Source organism: Condylura cristata, unplaced genomic scaffold, assembly GCF_000260355.1.
Source record: "Condylura cristata isolate star-nosed mole 26May11 unplaced genomic scaffold, ConCri1.0 scaffold00008, whole genome shotgun sequence".
NCBI classification, from domain to species: Eukaryota; Metazoa; Chordata; class Mammalia; order Eulipotyphla; family Talpidae; genus Condylura; species Condylura cristata.
In genome coordinates this window covers 8,215,504-8,235,444 of record NW_004567109.1, presented here as the reverse complement: position 1 = coordinate 8,235,444, position 19,941 = coordinate 8,215,504, and the positions used below count along the sequence as shown (strand labels likewise).

General features: G+C 46.6%; 1 protein-coding gene across 1 annotated transcript; it reads right to left on the bottom strand.

Moving 5' to 3' along the window:
• Positions 1-907: 907 nt before the first annotated feature.
• OTUD3 (OTU deubiquitinase 3) lies at positions 908-18,628 on the bottom strand. The gene is made up of 8 exons (XM_004678563.2): positions 18,365-18,628; positions 11,852-12,000; positions 7,936-8,048; positions 4,565-4,687; positions 4,115-4,246; positions 3,545-3,641; positions 2,351-2,535; positions 908-1,451 (listed from the first exon to the last, which is right to left on the bottom strand). The coding sequence occupies exons 1-8, from the start codon at positions 18,583-18,585 to the stop codon at positions 1,275-1,277; spliced, it is 1,197 nt and encodes a 398-aa protein (XP_004678620.1). The 5' UTR covers positions 18,586-18,628; the 3' UTR covers positions 908-1,274.
• Between the last annotated feature and the right edge of the window lie 1,313 nt (positions 18,629-19,941).

The window sequence follows — 19,941 nt, the reverse complement described above, 5'->3', positions numbered from 1 at the left end:
TTTCCCTTCACCTCTGAACTCTAGTTCTGAAATGCGGCAGGATGGTTGCTAGGAAGTTACCTTTTGATTCAGCATCTACTGTTTGCCCAAATACAGGTTCCCAAAGGCCACGCCAAACAGGAGTGAGCGCCTCACACATTCGCGTGCTGGAGTTCACGCCCACCCGGCCCCCGCTAGGAGAGCGAGCTCCAGTCAGGGCATCATCTGAGGCCTCGGCCGAAGGGTGTTCTCACCCTTCAGGTCTAAGCCACAACTTCTGGAGGATGCCGGGGAGCTTTTCCAACATCAAAATCCCAAACAGGGCTGAAATAAAAGTAAACACATCATTTTATGGGATTCCATTTCGCAATACTAAATTTAGTGATCGGTGAAGTTTCCTTTTAGTTCTCTTGATGGCGTCTTTCTAAGTCTAGAAGAGCTGGAAAGAAAATTCAGCTACTTAATCTGTGAACATGAGAAACCCAGACACTCTAGACAGCCTCTCCCCACGAGATGAAGTAACTCTTCAGACCTCGTAGGCAAACTCGGGGCGCCTCGGGTGGGCGCGTCCTGCCCCGTGCCCGCAGCCCTGCAGGCCTGCGTGAGGACGGGCACGGGGCAGGCCGGCGCCCGCCGCACTGTCAGCGCGCCGTGAGGCCAGCGCGCGGTCGCCGGACCAGCAGGGCCTGCGGCCCCAGCGCAGCGTCCGGCGGGAGGAGGGAAGACAGCGCCTCACTCCCACCCGCCTGCGGGCCACAGCCCCGGGCCGCGTTACTCTGGGAAACGCTTCCTGAATTACTTTCTGATGAACTCGGAGTGGAAAAAAATGAAATCTAAACATGTTCCTGAGCTGGAGATCATTTATAAACTGCCCTGTCTACTAACGTCTGTTTGAAGGTGAAAGAAAAACAAAGGAAATTCGTTATCATGAATTTCTGACGTCTAAACTACTTTATGAACAATTACAGTGACATTCACTCTGGGTGTTAAGATCCCAAGATCACTGAACTCTGATTTTCAGGGCAAATAAAACGGTCCTTAAAGGCTTTTCCTGCCTCACCATCCACCCCTAAAGCCTGGTATTCTAACCACAGAACAGGAATGGCTTCACTGTACTTTCATAAAACAAACGCATCGCTAACAAAACTCTGAACAAAAAAGAGGCAGTCTGAAGGAAACTCCGCTGCCAGTTCATGCGGATCACGGGCTGTTGGTGTGTGAAAGGACAGCCTCCCTGGGAAGCCTGGTACACAGTCTCCATTTTCCATTTGCCTCTTATAACTCCCAGAGGCCAGTCAGATGTTGAGAGCAGCAAAGGTCTTCACCAAGGTGACCTGCGCGTTCGCCTCGGCCTCGCCCCTGTTACTGTCCCTGTGGCCGCCCCTGCTCTCCAGGGCTTTGTGGCGGTGCCTCTCCTCCTGCCGCTTCTTCTTCTCCAGTCGCTGCTGCTCTCTCCTCTGTTTGTTCGTGACCTGAAAGAGGAAACTTCTGGGTGAGCTGCCCAGGGCCGACTCAGGCTGCTGCCTGCTGCAGGGGCAGGTGGGGCTGACAGAGGCAGAGGGGAGGGTGCCGGCTGCCTCTCCACACAGCCAGAAAGCCCGCCTCGCAGACCAAAAGGGGTTGCTTTTCCATTACTACGCAAGTTAACAATTAAGTTTACACCCCCTGCTGAGTCAGGACAGTATCAACTCCATCCTCCCCATAAACCAATCCAAACTAACCAAGAGACAGGTCGCCCCAGTGTACGGGAGCTGGCGCTCCGACGTGCCACAGGACACTGTCCCCTACATGGCCAAATGCCCCAGGTGAGCTAAGCTGCCCTCAGAGTTTACTGTGGCTTCTGACATTATGGTGCACTTGAGCTCAGAACTTCTTGGCGAGTCTTTCAAAATAAATTTCAAATTCAACTAAATGAATGGTGCCATACACAACTGTGGGCATGAGGCAGGGAGTGGGGGTAAGGAAACTACACCCTTCTAGGGAAGCACCTGAAAATCACCAAGAAGTCTTTAATACGCAAATACCCATGCCTTTTGACCTATCAATTCCTCTTCTGGGACCCTCGCCAAGAAAACAATGCCAGTGTGAGCGCATAAAACCCAGGACTGATGGCTGAGTTGACAGGGAAGACGCCGCACACAGTGCTGACTGACGAGGCTACACTCACACGCGGGCTCAGGGCTGGTGTGCGCGTCCTCCAGTCACGCCCATGCACCAAACAGAAGGAGCCATGTCTTCATTCTACTTCCTCCCATTTTCTACAACTGTGTTTACTGATCAAAAGAAAATTACACATCGGACAAGCCCATGCCCCACCGCTGCCACCAATCCCAGCCGCTCACCGCTGTACCCTCAAGCCCACCTTTCATACCTTCGGGAGATGGTTTTTATTTGCTTTGTTTTCTTCACCAGGGCTGGCCCGGGACTTATTGTTTTCTGTCCTGCCTTCATTCAGGCCCTGAGTTCCAAAGATCCTGGCGCCACTGCCACCCTCCTCCCATAAAGCACCACAATGCTTCGTCAATCGGCCACTGGGCTCAAGGTTCTCATCTGTATCTTCAAAAAAAGACATTTTATTACTAAGAACTTAAGATAATTCCACACTGTGGTTAATGCTACAGGAGTCCAAAATTACCTGGGTCCCTAGAGCACTCTCATTTGGAAAGCAAGTTTCCTTGAGGCAAAATTATATCAAGTAAATACAAGGGGCAACAGGAAAAAAATAACTGGTAAAACTTAGAATTAAAATTTTAAAACCCTTCTTAGCCAGACTTATGGTCAGCATCACACCAGCACAGTATTTTATTAGATAAACTACTTTTCAACATGAATTTTTAGGGAGAAATCTTTCATTTGCACCCACAAACCAGAAACAGGCTCAAAAGCTGTCTCGCCCTGGGCCCTCCCTGGTGGCGCAGCGGGTTAAAGCATAGCACTAAGAAGCTAAAGCCACTTCCACATGAGTTTGATTCCCGCCTGCCCCGGAGGTGACCACATGGCGCGGCAGACCTCTCCTGACCCGCCCGCTGCTCCCCTCAGCAGTGTACTTCGTCGATCTGCCTGTTCTGCTCCCTGCTCTGTCTCTGGTGAAGCCTCTCACCCTCCGCATCTCTGGCCTGTACCCCAGGTATGTATGCACAAATAAATAAATCTTAAAAAAAAAAAAAAAAAAAGCTGTCTTGCCCATAGAGTAGCCACAAGGCACAGGCGGCCAGTTAAAATCAAGTAAGATTTCCAGTCCGGTCCCTCAGTCCTGCCGAGCTCATGTCAAGGCCTGCACAGGCCTGCAGAGCGCCTATCTAAAGTCACAAAGACCATGTGACTTACAGCTTTCTGAACAGGCACAGCACGTACATAAAGAGCAATAAAATGCCCAATCACCTGGAAAACTAGCCCAGAGTGGTAGCTGGGACATAACAGCTCGCCATCATCACTGAAATCACTAACACATGAGGGAGGAGACAGTCTGCCTCACTTGATTAAAAATAAATAATTGAAAATAGCAAAAATGAAGACTCACTGACAAATACTTCTGAAAGTTTGTAAGTATCATCCATGAACTTACTATTTCTTTTTCCCTGGTTCAGCTGCAGCATGGCAAGTATTGCAGACTCTATATTGTAGTTTTCAGCTTCCAGGTTCTGGATGATCAAATTAAAATCCTATCCAAAACACACAAACAATTCAAGACTCTTGGGGACACTTTTGTACCTATCGCTACTTCGACAATTTAAAGGGGAAAAAAAAGAGAAGAGAAACAAGATTTCAAGAGCTTCTCCTTTTAGAAAATGTCCTCATTTTCAATAATGTTGGTCACCTGAAATAACCATTTAATAAAAATGAATTGTATTTATTAAAATGCAATTTTACTAGTGTAAATACCAATCAGAATAAATAAGTCCACTTACTACCTTAGGGTTTTGAACAGTCCTGGGTAAAATTTAGTAAAACAAAACACGGACATGCACCAACAGCTCTCGCTGTCTGTCACGCAACCTGATCAAGCCCCAAATGCCATGGGCCTCGCTCGGCCCCGCAGGTGTGAGCACGCCGGAGGGCCCCGTGGAAGCAGCCGGTGACCCAGCATGAGGGCGCCTGTCCCTGAGTCCTCGTTACCACACGAGGGGGTACTGACCGAACAGCCGGTGGCATTGCAGACTTTCTGGACGGCATCTTCCACTTCATCTCTCAGGTCATCTTCAAAGTCCACTCCCTTTGTCTTGATCTTCTCTCTTTTATTTGATTCATCCTGATGAAGTATCTGAAACTAAATGATAGAGTAATAAGAAATTTTTCACAGAAGTCAAGAAACTATGTTCAGAATCGTCAACACTTTCAGGCAATGGCAAACATTAGGGTAAATCCCACCCAGACTCGGAGTTCCAGGCCACAAAAGAAACATTCCAAAGAAAGGCCCCGAGCTGGTGAGCCGTTCAGGAAGAATGGCTTAGACACCAACGCTTGGGCAGTGGCTGCTGATCTGAACAGCACCCTCACGTCCAGTCAGCTGTCAGAGCGGACAGACACTCTGCCAGCAGCTGCTGGTTTCTGCCCAGGGCACACTGGCTCCTGCAGGCTCACTCACGTCCGTCCGCAGGTGCGCTGGGGCCTCCGAGTTGTCGTTGATCCTGCGCACGCTGTCATAGTGCTCTCCACATCGATACGCAATGTGCAGCTCCCGCACGTTGCTTTTATCTGTGCCACGAATCTGCAGGGGAAAAGGGCAGATGCCCATGAGGATCTGGGTGGTGCCAACTTCTGAGCGAAATGCCACCTGGACTGCCCACGAAGCCCAGTCAACAGTTGGGAATCTGACAGGGATAGAGCAACTTCTGAATCCTCTCTCTCCCATATGTATGCCTCGGGGTGCCTAATATGTAAGTACATGAAACAAAGCCATGAGGAAACATTCCCAAGCCAGGAGCATGTTTCCAATGAAGTTCAATAAGCCTAAGTTTCATGGGCCTGGGCACCGCTCAGCCCTCAAATGCACAGGCCCTTTCCAAGAGGGAAGGCCCAGAGAGAGGCAGACTCGCTGATCTTAAAGCTCAAACTAGTTGGGCTCCCTCTTTGAGAAAAAAATTATAATTACAAATATAAATCTCTTAAGACCTTGAAGGGTAGGGGGAGGCCACAAAGAACGGTTCTGACATGCTTCATTAGCTTCACAGGAAAGCCACCCATCACTGAAACAAAAATTGCTTTTTCCATCCACCACATACTACACAACAGGCTCAAATTTCCCTCAAGGTAGAATTACTTACAGTGAAGCAGTATGACCTGCGTGACCCTGGAGGCGCCACTCACACTGTTGGAGCACAGCCCAGAGTCAGGCAGGCAGAGCCCTGAGGCCTGGTCTGTGTGTATCCCCAGGAAACGCCACGCACACAAAACTGCTACAGCCATTCTGGATGTGTCCCCTAGAAAGCCCAGGAGCCATCCTTCTGCTAGAACTTCCCTTCTTGTTTTTAATGAAGCACACACAAGAAGACTCTTCATTTAAACATTTGTGGTCAAAAGACAAAGCAGAAACCACGAAATAAACAGGTACCACACAGGACTAGACACAGAAGTGTGGCCATTTCTCAAGGAGGCTACAGATGTCTCGAGTGCAGAAGTGTACTTTTAACACACACAAAAATAGAGGCAGCACCACTCAGCCCCAGCAAGACCACCAGGAAGCCAGTTGGTTACAATCTTTGGATATTTAAACACTACCACTACCATGTTCAAATTTCCAGATGGAAAAAAGAACTGAAAAAGCAGCCACCAAGTTGTGAACCATGACGTTCGCTAACTTTCCACACCGCTTCCCGTCCTGCCGTGTCTGTGTTTTCACAGGAGCATATATTCATTCCACTTGGAAGAAGGGAAAAATGAGGCTTCAGTATCTTCATGTCGTTAAAATAAACCTACTCATTATTAAAGCAAAAACTCTTACCCATCACAGTAAAAAACAACAGTTTCAATTCTTAAATCTTGTAATATGCTTCATGAGGTGGGAGGAGATAGGTTAGACCCAACAGCTAGGTCAGCAAAGATGGCTAACCAGCAACGATACTCAACATTCTCAATGTCCAGGAACCCATGAAAGAAATGTATTTGAAAAAAATAAATTCTATCTAAGCAGAATTGGCTTCCACAACTCCCTAGATGTTGAAGAAACTTACAAAAGTTATCCTCACTAGTGGAAAGGCAAGCTCTGGCTCCCAGCTTGGCACTCCTTTCCTTCAGGATAGGGTCATTGTACTATGTACTCAAATGATTGGTGACTTCTGCTAAGCTAAAATGTAATGATGAAAAGCAAGACAACAAAGAGGTAACCACAGTCTCGGCTGTGGGACCACCCTTAGAGCCTCATTAAAAGTATGCCAGCTTACCCTGGTGCAGGGGCACCGGACTGGACCACCCGACCACCCTGCCCAAAGAACACACACAGATACTGTTCCCCCCTCAGTGTACCCCTCCCTGTGAGGTCAAATTCCTCACTCACCCCGGAGTATCTAATTTATGTAGCTAGTGTCATTCTGTTAAAAGGATATTATGCAGGCACAAAAGCCTGTATACTTCCAGTCACATGACATTCTGGAGAGGCAGAACTAGAGAGACAGGTAAGGGCTACAAGAGGCTGGGGGTGCAGAGCCGGCAGTGACGGCAGGGCCTGAGGACGCCTGGGGGAGTGGCGCTGTTTCACGCCAGCAGGTGGCGCTGGCTCGACTATGCTGACATGCCCAGAACCGCAAGCCTGAAGAGGGAACACTTGCTAGGCGTGAATCACAGCTGTTTTAATGAACAAAAGCTAAGAATAAGCAACTTATGCAGGGATATAGCTGGTATAGGAAAAAAGCCACTGCTGCCTTTGTACAATATATAAGACTACGTGTGTGCGTCTATACAAATGTCCAGTTTACGTGTATGGAAATGTGCTTCAAACATGTGTGAAGACTTTGTGACGCGTTTCTTTTTCATTATAGATGAATGTTTTATAGCTGATCATCTGCATGACAGGGACACACAATAAAATACTAACAATCACCATTTCTGGGGAATGTGACTCTGGTGACTTGCATTTGCCTTTATGGGCTTTTCTAAATTTTCAAATTTTTTTAATTAACATGTTTACCTTCCTAACTTAAAAAAAGAAAATCACAGGCCCAGTCTTCAGGGGTTGAGACAAGGTGACAAGAATGCAGGAGGAGAGGGAGGAAGGTCACGGTCACCTGTATCACTTATTTACACCCGACTCTTGGCCCGCCATACCCTGAACACCTGGCTGATGGACTGCTAGTAAGACTGGGCTGATTTAGGACCAAAGGTAGAGACGGGGGGGGGAAACAGCAGAATGGACAGCTACTTCCCAACGGGAGGTGGGGAAGCCACAGGCCACTGTGCTCTGCCGCTCTACAGCACACTGACTAGCGTGGCCTCTGCTGCAGCAAACCCACTGCAGTTGGTACAGACACCTCCGCAGCGCACAGCTAGGGAACCTCCACTAGACTATGAAAGAGTCCATGGTGCTGAGAACACGCTTTTTAGTAATGGCTGTTAGAGTGAACTTGGTCTTGTTTCCCTTCACCTAAAAAACACAAGCACCCCCACAGGAACAGGCACTCTTCAGACTGAAGTTGCATGCACCGCTCCTTTACACGCTCACTTAAGACACTTTACAGTTATCTACAGAATTCCTACATTTCACTCTCTGCTGTCAAATGACCGACATACTAACTGGCATTTCTGAGGTTTCTGAATTACACTTCAGACCTCGGTTGTGCACAGCAGCACAGCAGGCTTTAATTCCAAGCCAACACAGCTACCTAAAAGTACCTTTAGGAAGTCTGGAAATCCAGGTTACCCCACAGAGTTCAACCACGCAGGTCAAGCCCGATCATTTTAAGACATCCCCAAGGCTAATTTTTAAATAAGAGCCTAAGATAAATCCTCCAGTAGGTGACGTACCTGCCACAAAGGGGCATTAAGTTGATGAATCACCACATTCAATTGATGATTTCTTGCAAAGGCTACAATTGCATCATTGCCAGCAAATGTACCAGACTTTGCCAAACTGGCCACTGCATGAAAATAGGAGAGAAAGAAAAATAAAGTCTTTAGGACAAAAAAATCTAAATGCAAAAGAGCTTTGGCATTTATCTAGTTCCAAATAATGAGAAACAGAATGTACATCTGAAAGTCCATTAGCTTTTGCCAGAGTTCAGGAGTTTAGCTGGTTGAATGGAGACTGCTACTCGACAGACACTAATCATTTCTAAGGAAAGGATTCATTTATTGCTTCAATAAATATTTTCTGAATGCTTCCCTATGACTGACTCTACCACACACTGGGACTAGAACAATAACCACAGTAAGCATAACGGTTTGCATGAGTGGCCAAGCACTGTTCGACTGGCACCCAAGTGAGCACGTTTAATCTGTAAGCCACCCCGCTAAGAGGTGTTATCACGAACACCAGTGCAGGAAGAGACCAGGCATGGAGCAGCTCATGACTGTGCCCAAGGTCACTGCACCAGTGCACAGCTGGGACTTCACTCCACACAGGCCATTCCACCACACAGCCAGCCACAGGAGTTTGCAACTAGTGCTGAGCAAACAAAAAGAAAAAATATTATATGTACATACAAGCTACAGGAAAGGGCTATGGACAAAGGAATCTGGCCTTGTCCAGAGGAGGCCGGCTTTTGTCAATGGTGCTGGGAGGTCACCTCTAAAGCTTCGGATCTCCTTAGAGACAGGAGTTAATCCCAGTAGGCTCCTCAGCCACCCACACCTGAGCGCTTATGCTGAAGAGGTGACTCACTGTAGACCTCTGTGGCCAGTGATGTCAGACAGACCTGGGAGCTGGAAACTGGGCCTAACCCCTTAGGTACTCAATCAGTAACACCTACATGATGAAGTGCCAAGTAACAATTCTAGACACTGAAGATCAGGCGAGCTTCCCTGATTAACATTCTCTTCACACGGTATGTGACCTTCCGTTTGGCTCATTTCGATGTGTGGTCTTTCCCTGTAATAAATTATAACTGAGTATAACAGCCTTCCGTGAGTTCTGAGTCCTAGCAAATTATCAAACCTGTCAGGGGCTTGGGAAAAACCCAAATTTGCAGTTGGTGCCAGGAGTGAGGGAAGTGCAAGACTGCAAGTGGCAAGCAGAGAGTCTGGTCGAGTGGAGGGTGGGTGAAGCGCACCAAGAAAGCTTTCAGCGGGGATAACTACACTACTCCCACAGGATACAGGGGACAGGCAAGCGAACGGGTGATGTTCTGTGAGAAAGAGACAAGCTTGTGGCATGACAGGCACTGAGAATGCCGAGACGGTAGCGTAATTAGATGCAGTGGGAAATGGCAAGAGACAAGGGCAGAGGAAAGAAAAATTGCAGATCACGCAGAGGATGAGAGTCCAGATTTTAGCCTCAGGTAAATGGGGAGCTACCACCAGGCTTTGGCGAAGAGGAAGACACAGTAACTGTGTAGTGTGAAAACTAGACTGAAGGATAGAGAGGCAGAGAGACCAGCCCAGGGAGCACTGAAGTCTGGGCAGACCGCCACAAAGGCTCAATTGTACATGGTGGTGCAGTGAGGAAAAAATAAAGACTGAGGGAGAAGTCACAAGGCTTAATGAATACCTGAGAATTGAGCAGAGAGGGAGAGGAAGCCCAGAGAATATTCAAGTTTCTGATTTACACAATTACCAGCTGTATTTGTACAACCAGGGGAATGAGACCACCAGTCCCCAAAGCCACACAGTCCACAGGAAAAGAGTAATTCTAAGACAGTGAGAGGCCAGGGAAACTGAGGACTGCAGAGTTAAGTGCGTTCGTTTATTCATTCCAAATTATCCTATGAGCACCTGCCACGGGCCAGGCTGTTCAAACACAGACCCCACCCTCAAGAACCCCATAGTGTAGCTCGGTGGGCTGGCACTGGAGACATGTAACTGTGCTGAGAGGAGTTAAATTTAGTCTTCAAATGACATTCGGTTTCTTCATTTCCTCTACTGCAGTCGGAGCCACTTTCCACTTCTTTAATGCGCCAATTCTTAGGGTGCGCTACTCAACCATGAAGCACACAGGGACATATCAAGGAAACACTTTCCTTTCTGTATCAATAGTAACTACCACACTAGAAGCTGACAGTCTGATTTTCTTGTCCTACCACACCCCCAAATCTACCACACATGACCTTCACTGAAGATTTTCAAAGTAGAATTTCAAGTGACAAACTAAAAACTTATTTCATCCAAAATGATTATTTTAATTGCATAAACAGCACCATTTATTTAACTTCACACTGTGTCCAACTACATATGAAACCTGTAAGCCGCTGGCCACCTGGTAAACCACCCACTAGATGAAAAGTGACTCAGGCACCTGCAACATGAGAACTCAGGAGAGTACGAACTACTCACCTGGAGGCAAACTGGCTTCCATGTCCCTCTTACTCCCGTCACCTCAGAACGAGTTCTGATCAAGTAAGGAATGAGAAAGGCTCTAGGCTCTCTGACAGCTTCCTTCTCACTACCAGTACGGCCACCTCACCCTTCCCCGAGCAGACATTTTGAATCACCTGCCTCCTCTCTTCCCCTCGTCCCCTCTCCAATGAGTCTTGGCAATAACAGTACCAGATGTACCTCAGCCTGGACCCTCCTCATGATTCCCACTAGGATGATGGAGACCCACTCATTCTTTCCCTGGGCTATATGGAGAGTCTTCTAACTCCTCTCCCTTGGCAGTCTCTCCCCTCAGCCATTCTCAACACAGATTTTGGTGAGCTCTCTCATATCCAGAAATGACTCCTTCCTGATCAGAACAGATAAGACTGAGAACTCCGTGATAAAAATGTTATTTGTAAAATAGAAATATATCAGCACCTAGCATAGCACCTTTTTTAAACTATTCATTCTCTTACCATTTTTTTTCAAAAAAAAAAAACCTGCTTTATCCACATTTATTTTCTTTCATAGTTTTAAAACACTGTTACTGAATTAAAGGACCATGGATTTTTGCCCCCTCACTCACACTTTTTTGCTTGTTCGTTTTTATAGAAGCAAAAGCTATTTTCATAAGATTTAGAGGGGTGTGTGGTAGGGGAAAGAGAGTATCTGTCAAAATTAAGTTTAAAAGCTCATACAAATTTCTGACTAGACTTAAGCCTATAAAAATTTTTAATTAAAAAAACTAACTAAAAAACAAACTAAAATCACTACTTGACCTGGCTCAAAGAAAAGATGCTGTGTATGGTTTTCATTGATAATCAAAACAACTTTACTGTTTTTTTCTAATTATAAAGTAATACTAATTATAAAGTAATTATCCTTTAAAATTCGGCAAAATCTATAAAGGATAACTTAAAATACTGATAATGATGTCATCCCCCATAAGGCTGGTACTTATTAAGAACTTATTTTAATGGTATTTTCTAATTTAATCTATTCCAAACACCCCATAGATTAGGTGCTATTATCTCCCCTTTATAGAAGTTGAGAGTGAGTTCTGAGTAATAAAATGGAGTCAGAAATTAGCAACCATAAAATCCTAGTATCTCTCCAGACTTTTCTAGTGTTTCTGTTGTATATACCTTTGAAAAATGGGAGCTACACAGCTATTTTATAGCCGGCTTGCCCCCCAGTGAACAAGGAGTGCCAAGTAGCTTTTCATGACTTGTCATTTTATTAAAGACATATGCATCTAAAACTATTAATTCCCAACTGCCTAGCACAAAACCAACATCCAGCAGGCAAATAAACGGTGAGCAAATGGAGGACAAATTTATAGACCCCAGCCCCTGGCTGGGGGGGTGGGAGGTGCTGACAGGTTTGATTACCCGACACATTACTCTTGGGGGACCGGCGGTGAACCTACCGTGTTTCTCAAAAGGAATGTCATCTTCTACAAAGGGCTCAAAATCTTCCCGCTGCTTTATCATGTAGTCCACTGTCTCTTGCCGGTGTTTGAGATGATTTCGTGAGTGTCCCTCCAACTGATCACCGAGAGCTCTGAACAGGCAATTGCTATCAAAACAAAACTGTTGGTCAAGACCCTTTAAAGATTGACTTAGTTCATCTAAAACAATGATGTTTCACGGTAGACCATCCGCAGAAATCTTTCACGTGCAGAAGAGAGAAAGCCTGAGCTTCGCTAGTGCAGGCTTCTTCCCAGATGCTGGGCTAGAGCTGAAGGGCACATTCAATGACAAACACGGAGTCTCGCCCCCCTGAACACTGGCTGACTCAGGAAAGACACTTAAACTCCCAAGTGACGGTGCTGCCTACTAACTGCCCTACAGACAGGGTCCAGACGGCAGTGTTACAGTCCTCCTCACCAAGGGGATGTGGGCAAATCGCATCTACTATCTCACTTCTGAAACAAGCTTGCCACAGCTGCCCCCTAACTAATCATTCATCTAACAAAAACCCCCAAAAGATACCATTTTGTCACGCTCCCAGTACAAACAACTAAGCACAACACAGTAGAGAAAACCACGAAAGGGGCGCACAGACCACACCAGCAGTGCGTGCACACGGGGGCACACACTCCCCGTCACGGCGCCATGGCGCCGCTGTCGTCCTGCAGATTAAAAACCGGAGACACCGTTTCTGTCATTTCTAAAACTAAAATGCTGGTCATAAACCTGAAGAGCTATCTTTACTGCCAAGCCTGCAGACTTCGAAAAGCCCAAGCTATATCACAAACACAGAGCCCTCACACAAAGATTAAAATACTACAAACACAATCCGGTGCCTTGAAAAACAAAGAAACAAGCCATTCTGGTCACACAGAAGCCCAGTTTCAAACCAACTGTTTCCTTTTCCAAATGAAAATCTATGGTATTCTAATTCCAGAAAAACTCACCACTTTGGGAAGAACTTTGTATCTACATATACAAACAGTGTTCTCAGTTTTTCAGCTCAGAAAAGTGAAATTTCAATAGAAAAAGGGGCAAAAAAAAAATCCCTTCAATCACATAAAGGTTTTTTTTGTTTTTTGGGTTTGTTTGTTTGTTTTTGATGAGGGGAGGGAGACTTTAGAAAGGACAGATTCTGTACGTTAAAAAACAAATTTACATCAAACTCGGGCAAGAAAACACCAAGACCACCCTGTGCCAGAGACAGTTCTAAGTTTGTATGTAGGTATTAAATGTGTTTAGTGCTCACAAATTTTTGAAACAGGTACCACCAGAATCCCCCTCGGAAAACTCACCCAAGGTCCTAAAACCAGCAGGTGATGGACCCAGGCGTCAAACCTAGCCACCAAGATGTTAGTTCTTTAATGGGATTTTGTTAGCCCGGGGTGACGGGATTAGGAGTAATGGTTAAACTTATTTTAGTATATTTTTTTGCATTTACCAAACTGTTCTTGAGCTCACTACAAATAAGTATTCGGAAAACAAGTCAAGATAGACAAATCACTTCCTTTTCTGAGTTTCAAGGTAGTGACGCAGGAAATGTAAAGAAACAGAGCCAGCCTGGGTCCCCTCAGGGAGTCCAGCAGCAGCGGGAAGAACACCCTGGAGAGCACAGCCGGAGCCCAGAGGATTCCAGGAGCTCCGGCTGTTTCCCAAACCCGAGACCTCATCCGTTACACTTGCAGGGCTTCGCGACCCCACACCGACATCGGGGAGAACTCTGTTCAGGAATTGTCCTGTGCCCTGCAGGTACTGGGGCATCCTCAGCTCCACGCAGTAGTTGCCAGCTTCACCACCACCGCCTTCTTCCACCTCAGTTGTGACAACCCACTGAAAATGTCTCCAGACATTGTCAAAGGTCCCCCAGGGAAGCAAGATCATATCCACTTGCGAATCACTGCACTACAGGGATACAGGTAAGGTCCTGCATTTGAGTTCACAAAAACAACCAATTAGGTGAGCAGTATGAAAAGGTCTGGGGTGTTCCATCATTTACTCTGAGAAAATACTGATGGAGACATCACAAAAGTTATGGGTTCCTAGGGTGCAGCAATAATAAATATGCAGAAAGGGGGGCAGGTTCTTGAGGTCAGGTCCTGGCAAGGGCCCCATGTTATTCTGGCCACTACATTTTGGCGACACCCTCAGAGGAGGTGTGGCTCTAAACTACACAGCATGAAGAGCACAGTGACTTCAGCCTAAATGAGGCTCAAGCTTCCAACTGTAGTCGGTGAGGAGGTTATACTTGTAAATAAAACTGAAATGAAAACATGGGAGCTACAGAAACAGATGTTAACGGAAAGAAAAAACGGAAATTTCATTTTGGTTCTATGGAGACTGACCATATAAACTCAAGATTCCTGTGAATTCCTGTCTATAAGCAGTCCTCAGGAACTGTCTGTATTTGTGCTGTGCACTGTGGTGGTCACATGTAACCAATGCAAGTTAAACTGTGTTGTAAGGTAAGTGTAAAATGCTGGACTTTACCAGGTATTTTTAAAATGGAAATACCTCATTAGCTTTAATTTTGATTTTATGTTGAAAATAAAGTTGCTTAACATTTTAAATATGAAAATTAATTTTACCTGTTTCTTTTTCCTCTTTTGGTGTCATTACTGGAAAACTTAAATTTCATTTCATGGCTTCCATTTTATTTCTGTTGGACAGCACTGGACTAGATGGCCAAATCTAAGTGTGGTTCCTGACTAGCACCATCAGCATCACCTGAGCACTTGTCAAAATGAAAATTCTGGAACCACATCCGGTATACTAGATCAAATACCTGGGTGGGAGCCCAGCAAGTTACCCCCAGTGTCCTAACTAGCCCTCTAGATGAGGCTGTCGCATGGAAAAATTTGAGAACCTACAATCTAGCTCTACGTCAGTGATTCTCAATTATGGCTGCATATTGGAATCACCTGTGGACACTTTTCAAGCTGTCAGTAAGTAGGGCCCCTGGATAACATTCAGTTAAGGGGTGAGCCCAAGCCCTGTGTATTTCCCAACTGACTCTATTATATCACCAAGGCTGAAAACGACTAGACACAGTGACCGAGCTGATCTTCAGGCCACGTTGGTACTAATGGATAATTACACAAAATTAAAAGGCAACTTGTTTGGGACAGAGAAAAAAAATACAGTTAATGATTCTTTAATGTTTTAATTTGAGAGCATTACTAATTTGTAATGTAACTTAGAGCTACATTTAGTAAGATAAAACTGGATCTTGTTCAAAGAGACACTATACAGTACTCACTTATCCAATTTTAGATCCTTTTTTTTTTTTAAAGATTTATTTATTTATGCATACAGAACTGGGGTACAGGCCAGAGATGCAGAGGGTGAGAGGCTTCACCAGAGACAGAGTGGGGAACAGAACAGGCAGATCGACGAAGTACACTGCTGAGGGGAGCAGTGGGCGGGTCAGGAGAGGTCTGCCACACCATGTGGTCACCTCCGGGGCAGGCGGGAGTCAAACTCATGCGGAAGCGGCTTTAGATTCTCAGTGCTGTGCTTTAACCCGCTGCACCACCAGGGAGGGCCTTAGATCCTTTTTATGCTATAATCAATAATGTTTTTAAGGACAACATCAAGGGTAAACTCTTTCTTGTTATGAAATTGAATTCAATATATATGTGGGCCCTGCCCACAGGAAACATGACAAACATGACGGTAGCCACGATGTGTTACAGATAGCCCCTAGATTAACCTGTACTAAAGTGACAACCTATGGAACTGCTACATTTGAGATGCCAGGTAATTACTTCCCAAGCTTGAACCTACTTCAGATGTACAAGAATGCTACAAGGAGCATAAGACCCCCGAGTTCATGCCTCTGTAGTGAATGCTCTCAGGTTACTCAACATTGTGACCAAGTCAAAATGGAAACACAATGAATGAAGACTGGCAACTATTCTCTTTATATTATCATTTTAAAATACCAGAGGAATCAGTAAGTATTCACTGAATACGTAAAAGAATCTGTTGATCAAACCTACTACTCCATCCTACACCTCTCCTGCACAGTAACAAAGCTTGCTGGCACCACTGTCCAAAGGCCCACAGTGGTAGAGGGCTGAGTCACAGGCCATCTTGTAGGACCCAGGGGAAGAATGTGTGAACAGAAGAGGATCAGTATTATTTTACCTAACACTGTCACAAGTAAGGGATGTGAGAACTCCAAACTGGCCCCTGACTTCTACCCTGCCTCTGTATTTTGGATGACACCTGTCATCCTAAATGACCGGTCCTTCACTCAAAAGTAATGTGCTCCTGGGCCTCTATGTAGCCTACTTCCCCCATCTGGAATGTTCCTTATTTGTCCACATTCCTACCGGTCCATCATGAGTCTGAGTGCGCGGCATCTAATCTCAGTAAGGTCAGCGGGTCTCAAAGAGCACTTGCTGAATGAATATGGTCTCCTAATCATTTCAAAGAGTGCCAGCCACTTCCTTTTCACCAGTGCCAATAAAAGAGGTCACTATTAAGACTATACCAAACTATTTTAATTACTTACATCATCTGTTCTCAAAGTGTAGCCCAGCTGAGGGGGGCTGAGAGAAGAAAGGTGTCTCTCTGACCATTTCAGATTGTTCATGTTCATGAACTCAAAACCAAGATGTTATTTATCTTTTAATGTTCATTCTTTTATATGTACAGTGGAATCTTCCAAAAAAGTTATCACTCAGCTAATGAAACTGCATTTTAAGCTTTTGCCTTACTTTCTGGTATAGTAAATATCATAGCTGTAACTCACATAAATAAAAGCTCTTTGGAGTCCTCAGTAATTTGTATAAGGGCTCCTATGACCAAAATGTTTGAGACCTGCTGTTACATGTTCTCTCACTGGGCTATGGTCTCCTAATGTATCTCAGTCAGTGTATTCCTAGCACCTTGCGCAATGTTTGCTGAATTAACTAAGAAAAATAGGCTCTCTTTGGGGAGGATAAAAGTAGTACCCCCAGATTTTCCCGTAGCATGAAAGCTCCCTCATGATTTCACAACTCCCTGTGTGGTGATCTTGCGCATAAGCAATCTTCTGCTGGTACTTCAGTTGCTTGGCACCCTGGCATTGAGGATACTGTGCCCAGAATAGCAGACACAAGCTATCCAACCACTGGCAAGAAAGAGTTTAGTTTCATCTTATTCCTTCCTCTGTCCAATCTGAGCATTCAAATGCAGGAAAATCCCACTGTATTCAATTTATTTTAGTTTACATAGCAGCCCTGTAATTGTGAATTTGATTACGACCCGGAATGGTTCATAAACTTTATATTTGTTAAGTCAAGACACCAGGTTAAATGCAAGCCTTTAGTTGTAGTGACTCCACTAAGGAATGCCCCTTTGAGAAGCCCTCTTGAGGGTCTAGTTGGCCTTCGTCTATAATTTTATAATTTATTCAACAAAAACGGCCTGATTTTTGCCTTCCATGTATCAGGCACTGTGCTCAGTGATGGTTAACTATAATCATGGTCTCAATCCAATTTGCTTGAAGCACTGAGAATATGCAGGAAAGGTGGGAAATGTAAATTAAGCCCCGTTCACAAATACTGATGAATAAATCCGATTAATAAGATGCAATGTAATGCAACATCTAGAAAACTCTTGTGCACACATACTAGCTACAGCAATTCTGTATGGGCTTTACTTTCATCTTATTCCTCCCTCCGTCCAATCTGAGCAGTCAAATGAAGGAAAATCAACAGCTAGGCTGTCATTAATACTGCCTCTTCCAGAGTGGCACACCTAGCAACCAGGCTCCCTTCGCCTGACCCTGCAATGGGGATGCTAACTGTTCCCCTCGCCTCTCCCCTATCCTTTTACTTCTTCCCATCATGCTCCTGTACCCATATCCCCTTTCCTGAGCCACAGTCGCTTCCCTCCCTCCCACCGCACTTATTTACTCCATGTTCCTAAGAAAGCTGCATAAGCACCCTTGCTTACAGAAACAGAGGCCCTTGGAAGTAAGAATTAGGAAAGTTGCCCTCGGCGCAATAAACAACAGGCCCTCGCAGATCTAACTTCCCAAGCGAGACGGGGGCAATACCACAACAGCAGGGGCTCCGGGAGGCAAAGCTTTATACCCAGCGGGGCGTCGTCTCTTTCCAACTGCCTCATCGTCTTTCTGACTACGTGCTGTCCTGCTCTTCCAGTGACTGGCTCCATCTCATTCCATCAGATCTCGACTTAAATGTCACCTTTCGGGGAGGCCTTCGTGGGCACCGATCTAAAGGAGACCTGCTCCGGTATTCTCAGGACCACTTCCGTGTCTTGGCGGCCTGTGCCCTCATTAGAGCAACTGGGGTTACCCGAGGAGCGTGGCCCGCCGCTGGACCCCCCGCACCGGGAAGCAGCCGGCTCGCGGCCGGCGCTGGGGCCGCCTGAATGAATGGGTGGACGAGAGCGGGCGACGGTCGCCAAGCCCGGCGCGACCCCCGGCGCCGCCTCCCGCGCTCCCGGGCCCGCCTCACCCGTCCCCCGGCACCTCCCGCAGCTTCAGCCCCAGGGCCTGCAGCTGGTTGGCAAAGCTGACAAACTCCTCCTCGCAGCCGCCGCCGCCGCCGGACTCCGGTCGGTTCCGCCGCTCCTTGGCCAGGGCCCGGCGAGCCGCCCGCTCGTCCCGCTTGCGCTCGGTATCCGCTTTCCCGCGGCCGCTGCCGGGCCGGCCCTTCGCCGCCTGCTTTCGGGACATGGCTTTGGCCCCGCGGCCCGCAGCAGCAGAACAAAAAGCCGCAGGACCGCCGGGCCGTCGCCTCGGGGGCGGAGAAGGTGAAGCGGCGCGCGCGACGGAACCCGGCGACGGCGACGCGGCCAGCGCGCCTGCGCCAGTGCGGGGCGGCAGGGTCACGTGACGGAGCCCCGCCCCCTCCGTGCGGCTCTAAGGGCAAGTGCCATAGAGAGGCCGCTGGGAGAGCTAGAGGGGCAGCCCTCCTGGGTTGCTCGGCGCTTCCCCTAGCGGTGGGTGGGCTCTAAACGAGAAGCCGAAGGACCTGGAGGACAAAGCTGGAAAAGGTCAAGGGGAGAATGGGGTGGAGAGAAGAGTAGGTAACAAAAGCCCTGGCAAAAGTTAAGAAGAAAGGAAACCAAAGAACTCTAGTTCGTGAGCCTATAGTTGGGATCGGCACTGTCACATGGTCTGGTCCAGTTTAATTATATCAAGTTACAGGCAACAATTTCGAGATTATACACCCAGAAAGCAGAGCTTTCCCCAGGTCTCAGAGCCAACAGTTCGTTGCTTTGGTTTTCTTTTTAACTTTGAGTCGTACCCTTACCCACTCCTCTACCATCCTAACTCAAGGAAGAGGTAGTCCTTGTCCAAAACAGTTCAACTATAGGGTGGCCACCCTAGCTTAGCCTGGACTGAGGGTTTTCTGTGGCATGGGACTTTCCATTTAAAAATGGGTTAGTCTCAGGCACCAGGATAGTTGGTCACCCCAAACCACACTCTTCTACTCTGGAAGCGACCTCTATTGGCATCCCCCGGCCCCCGGCCCCCTCATCCTAACTCCTCCTAACAATCTGTGCTCCCACCACGATGATTCTGTTTCTCCTCCTAGCCGCTAACCAAGCTCCTTTATCATCCCTGGGAACGCTCTGAATGTTTCTCCCCTTAATGATTCTATTTTCTCACTCTCCCTACAACTTTCCGTTTGGCGGTAGGTTTAAACTATTATCTGTATCTTTGATCTATCTATAGCTCATTTCAATCCCTGTGGTAACGGGGCATAACAGTGAAGCAGAAAAATATAGAGATTAAGCTCAAGAAGCCCAGATCGGGAAGCTCACAGCAATTACATTAAACACCTGGCAAATCCTATCAAGGAAGAGGGTGCATTGGGGATGAGGGTTATCATAGCCAACAAAGGCTTCTCAGAAGATCTGAGTTCTAAGCTAAAGCTAGAAGCAGGACTTGGCCAGAATAAGAAAGTTCCTAGCAAAGGGCCTCAGGCAGAAAACAGAGAAGACTAACCTCCAGCCCATTCTCAAAGTGATTTTAGTCCAAGTCTAGAGGCCCGGGAGGATTTTAATGGAAAAACTAATGTGATGG

Coding starts and splice junctions, on each gene's coding strand:
- OTUD3 (XM_004678563.2), bottom strand. CDS start 18,585: ATGTCCCGAAAGCAGGCGGCGAAGGGCCGGCCCGGCAGCGGCCGCGGG. Junction 8,049..11,851: donor CATTCCTTTTGAGAAACACG/GTAGGTTCACCG, acceptor ATTTTCATGCAG/TGGCCAGTTTGGCAAAGTCT. Junction 4,247..4,564: donor CAGCGCACCTGCGGACGGAC/GTGAGTGAGCCT, acceptor TCTATCATTTAG/TTTCAGATACTTCATCAGGA.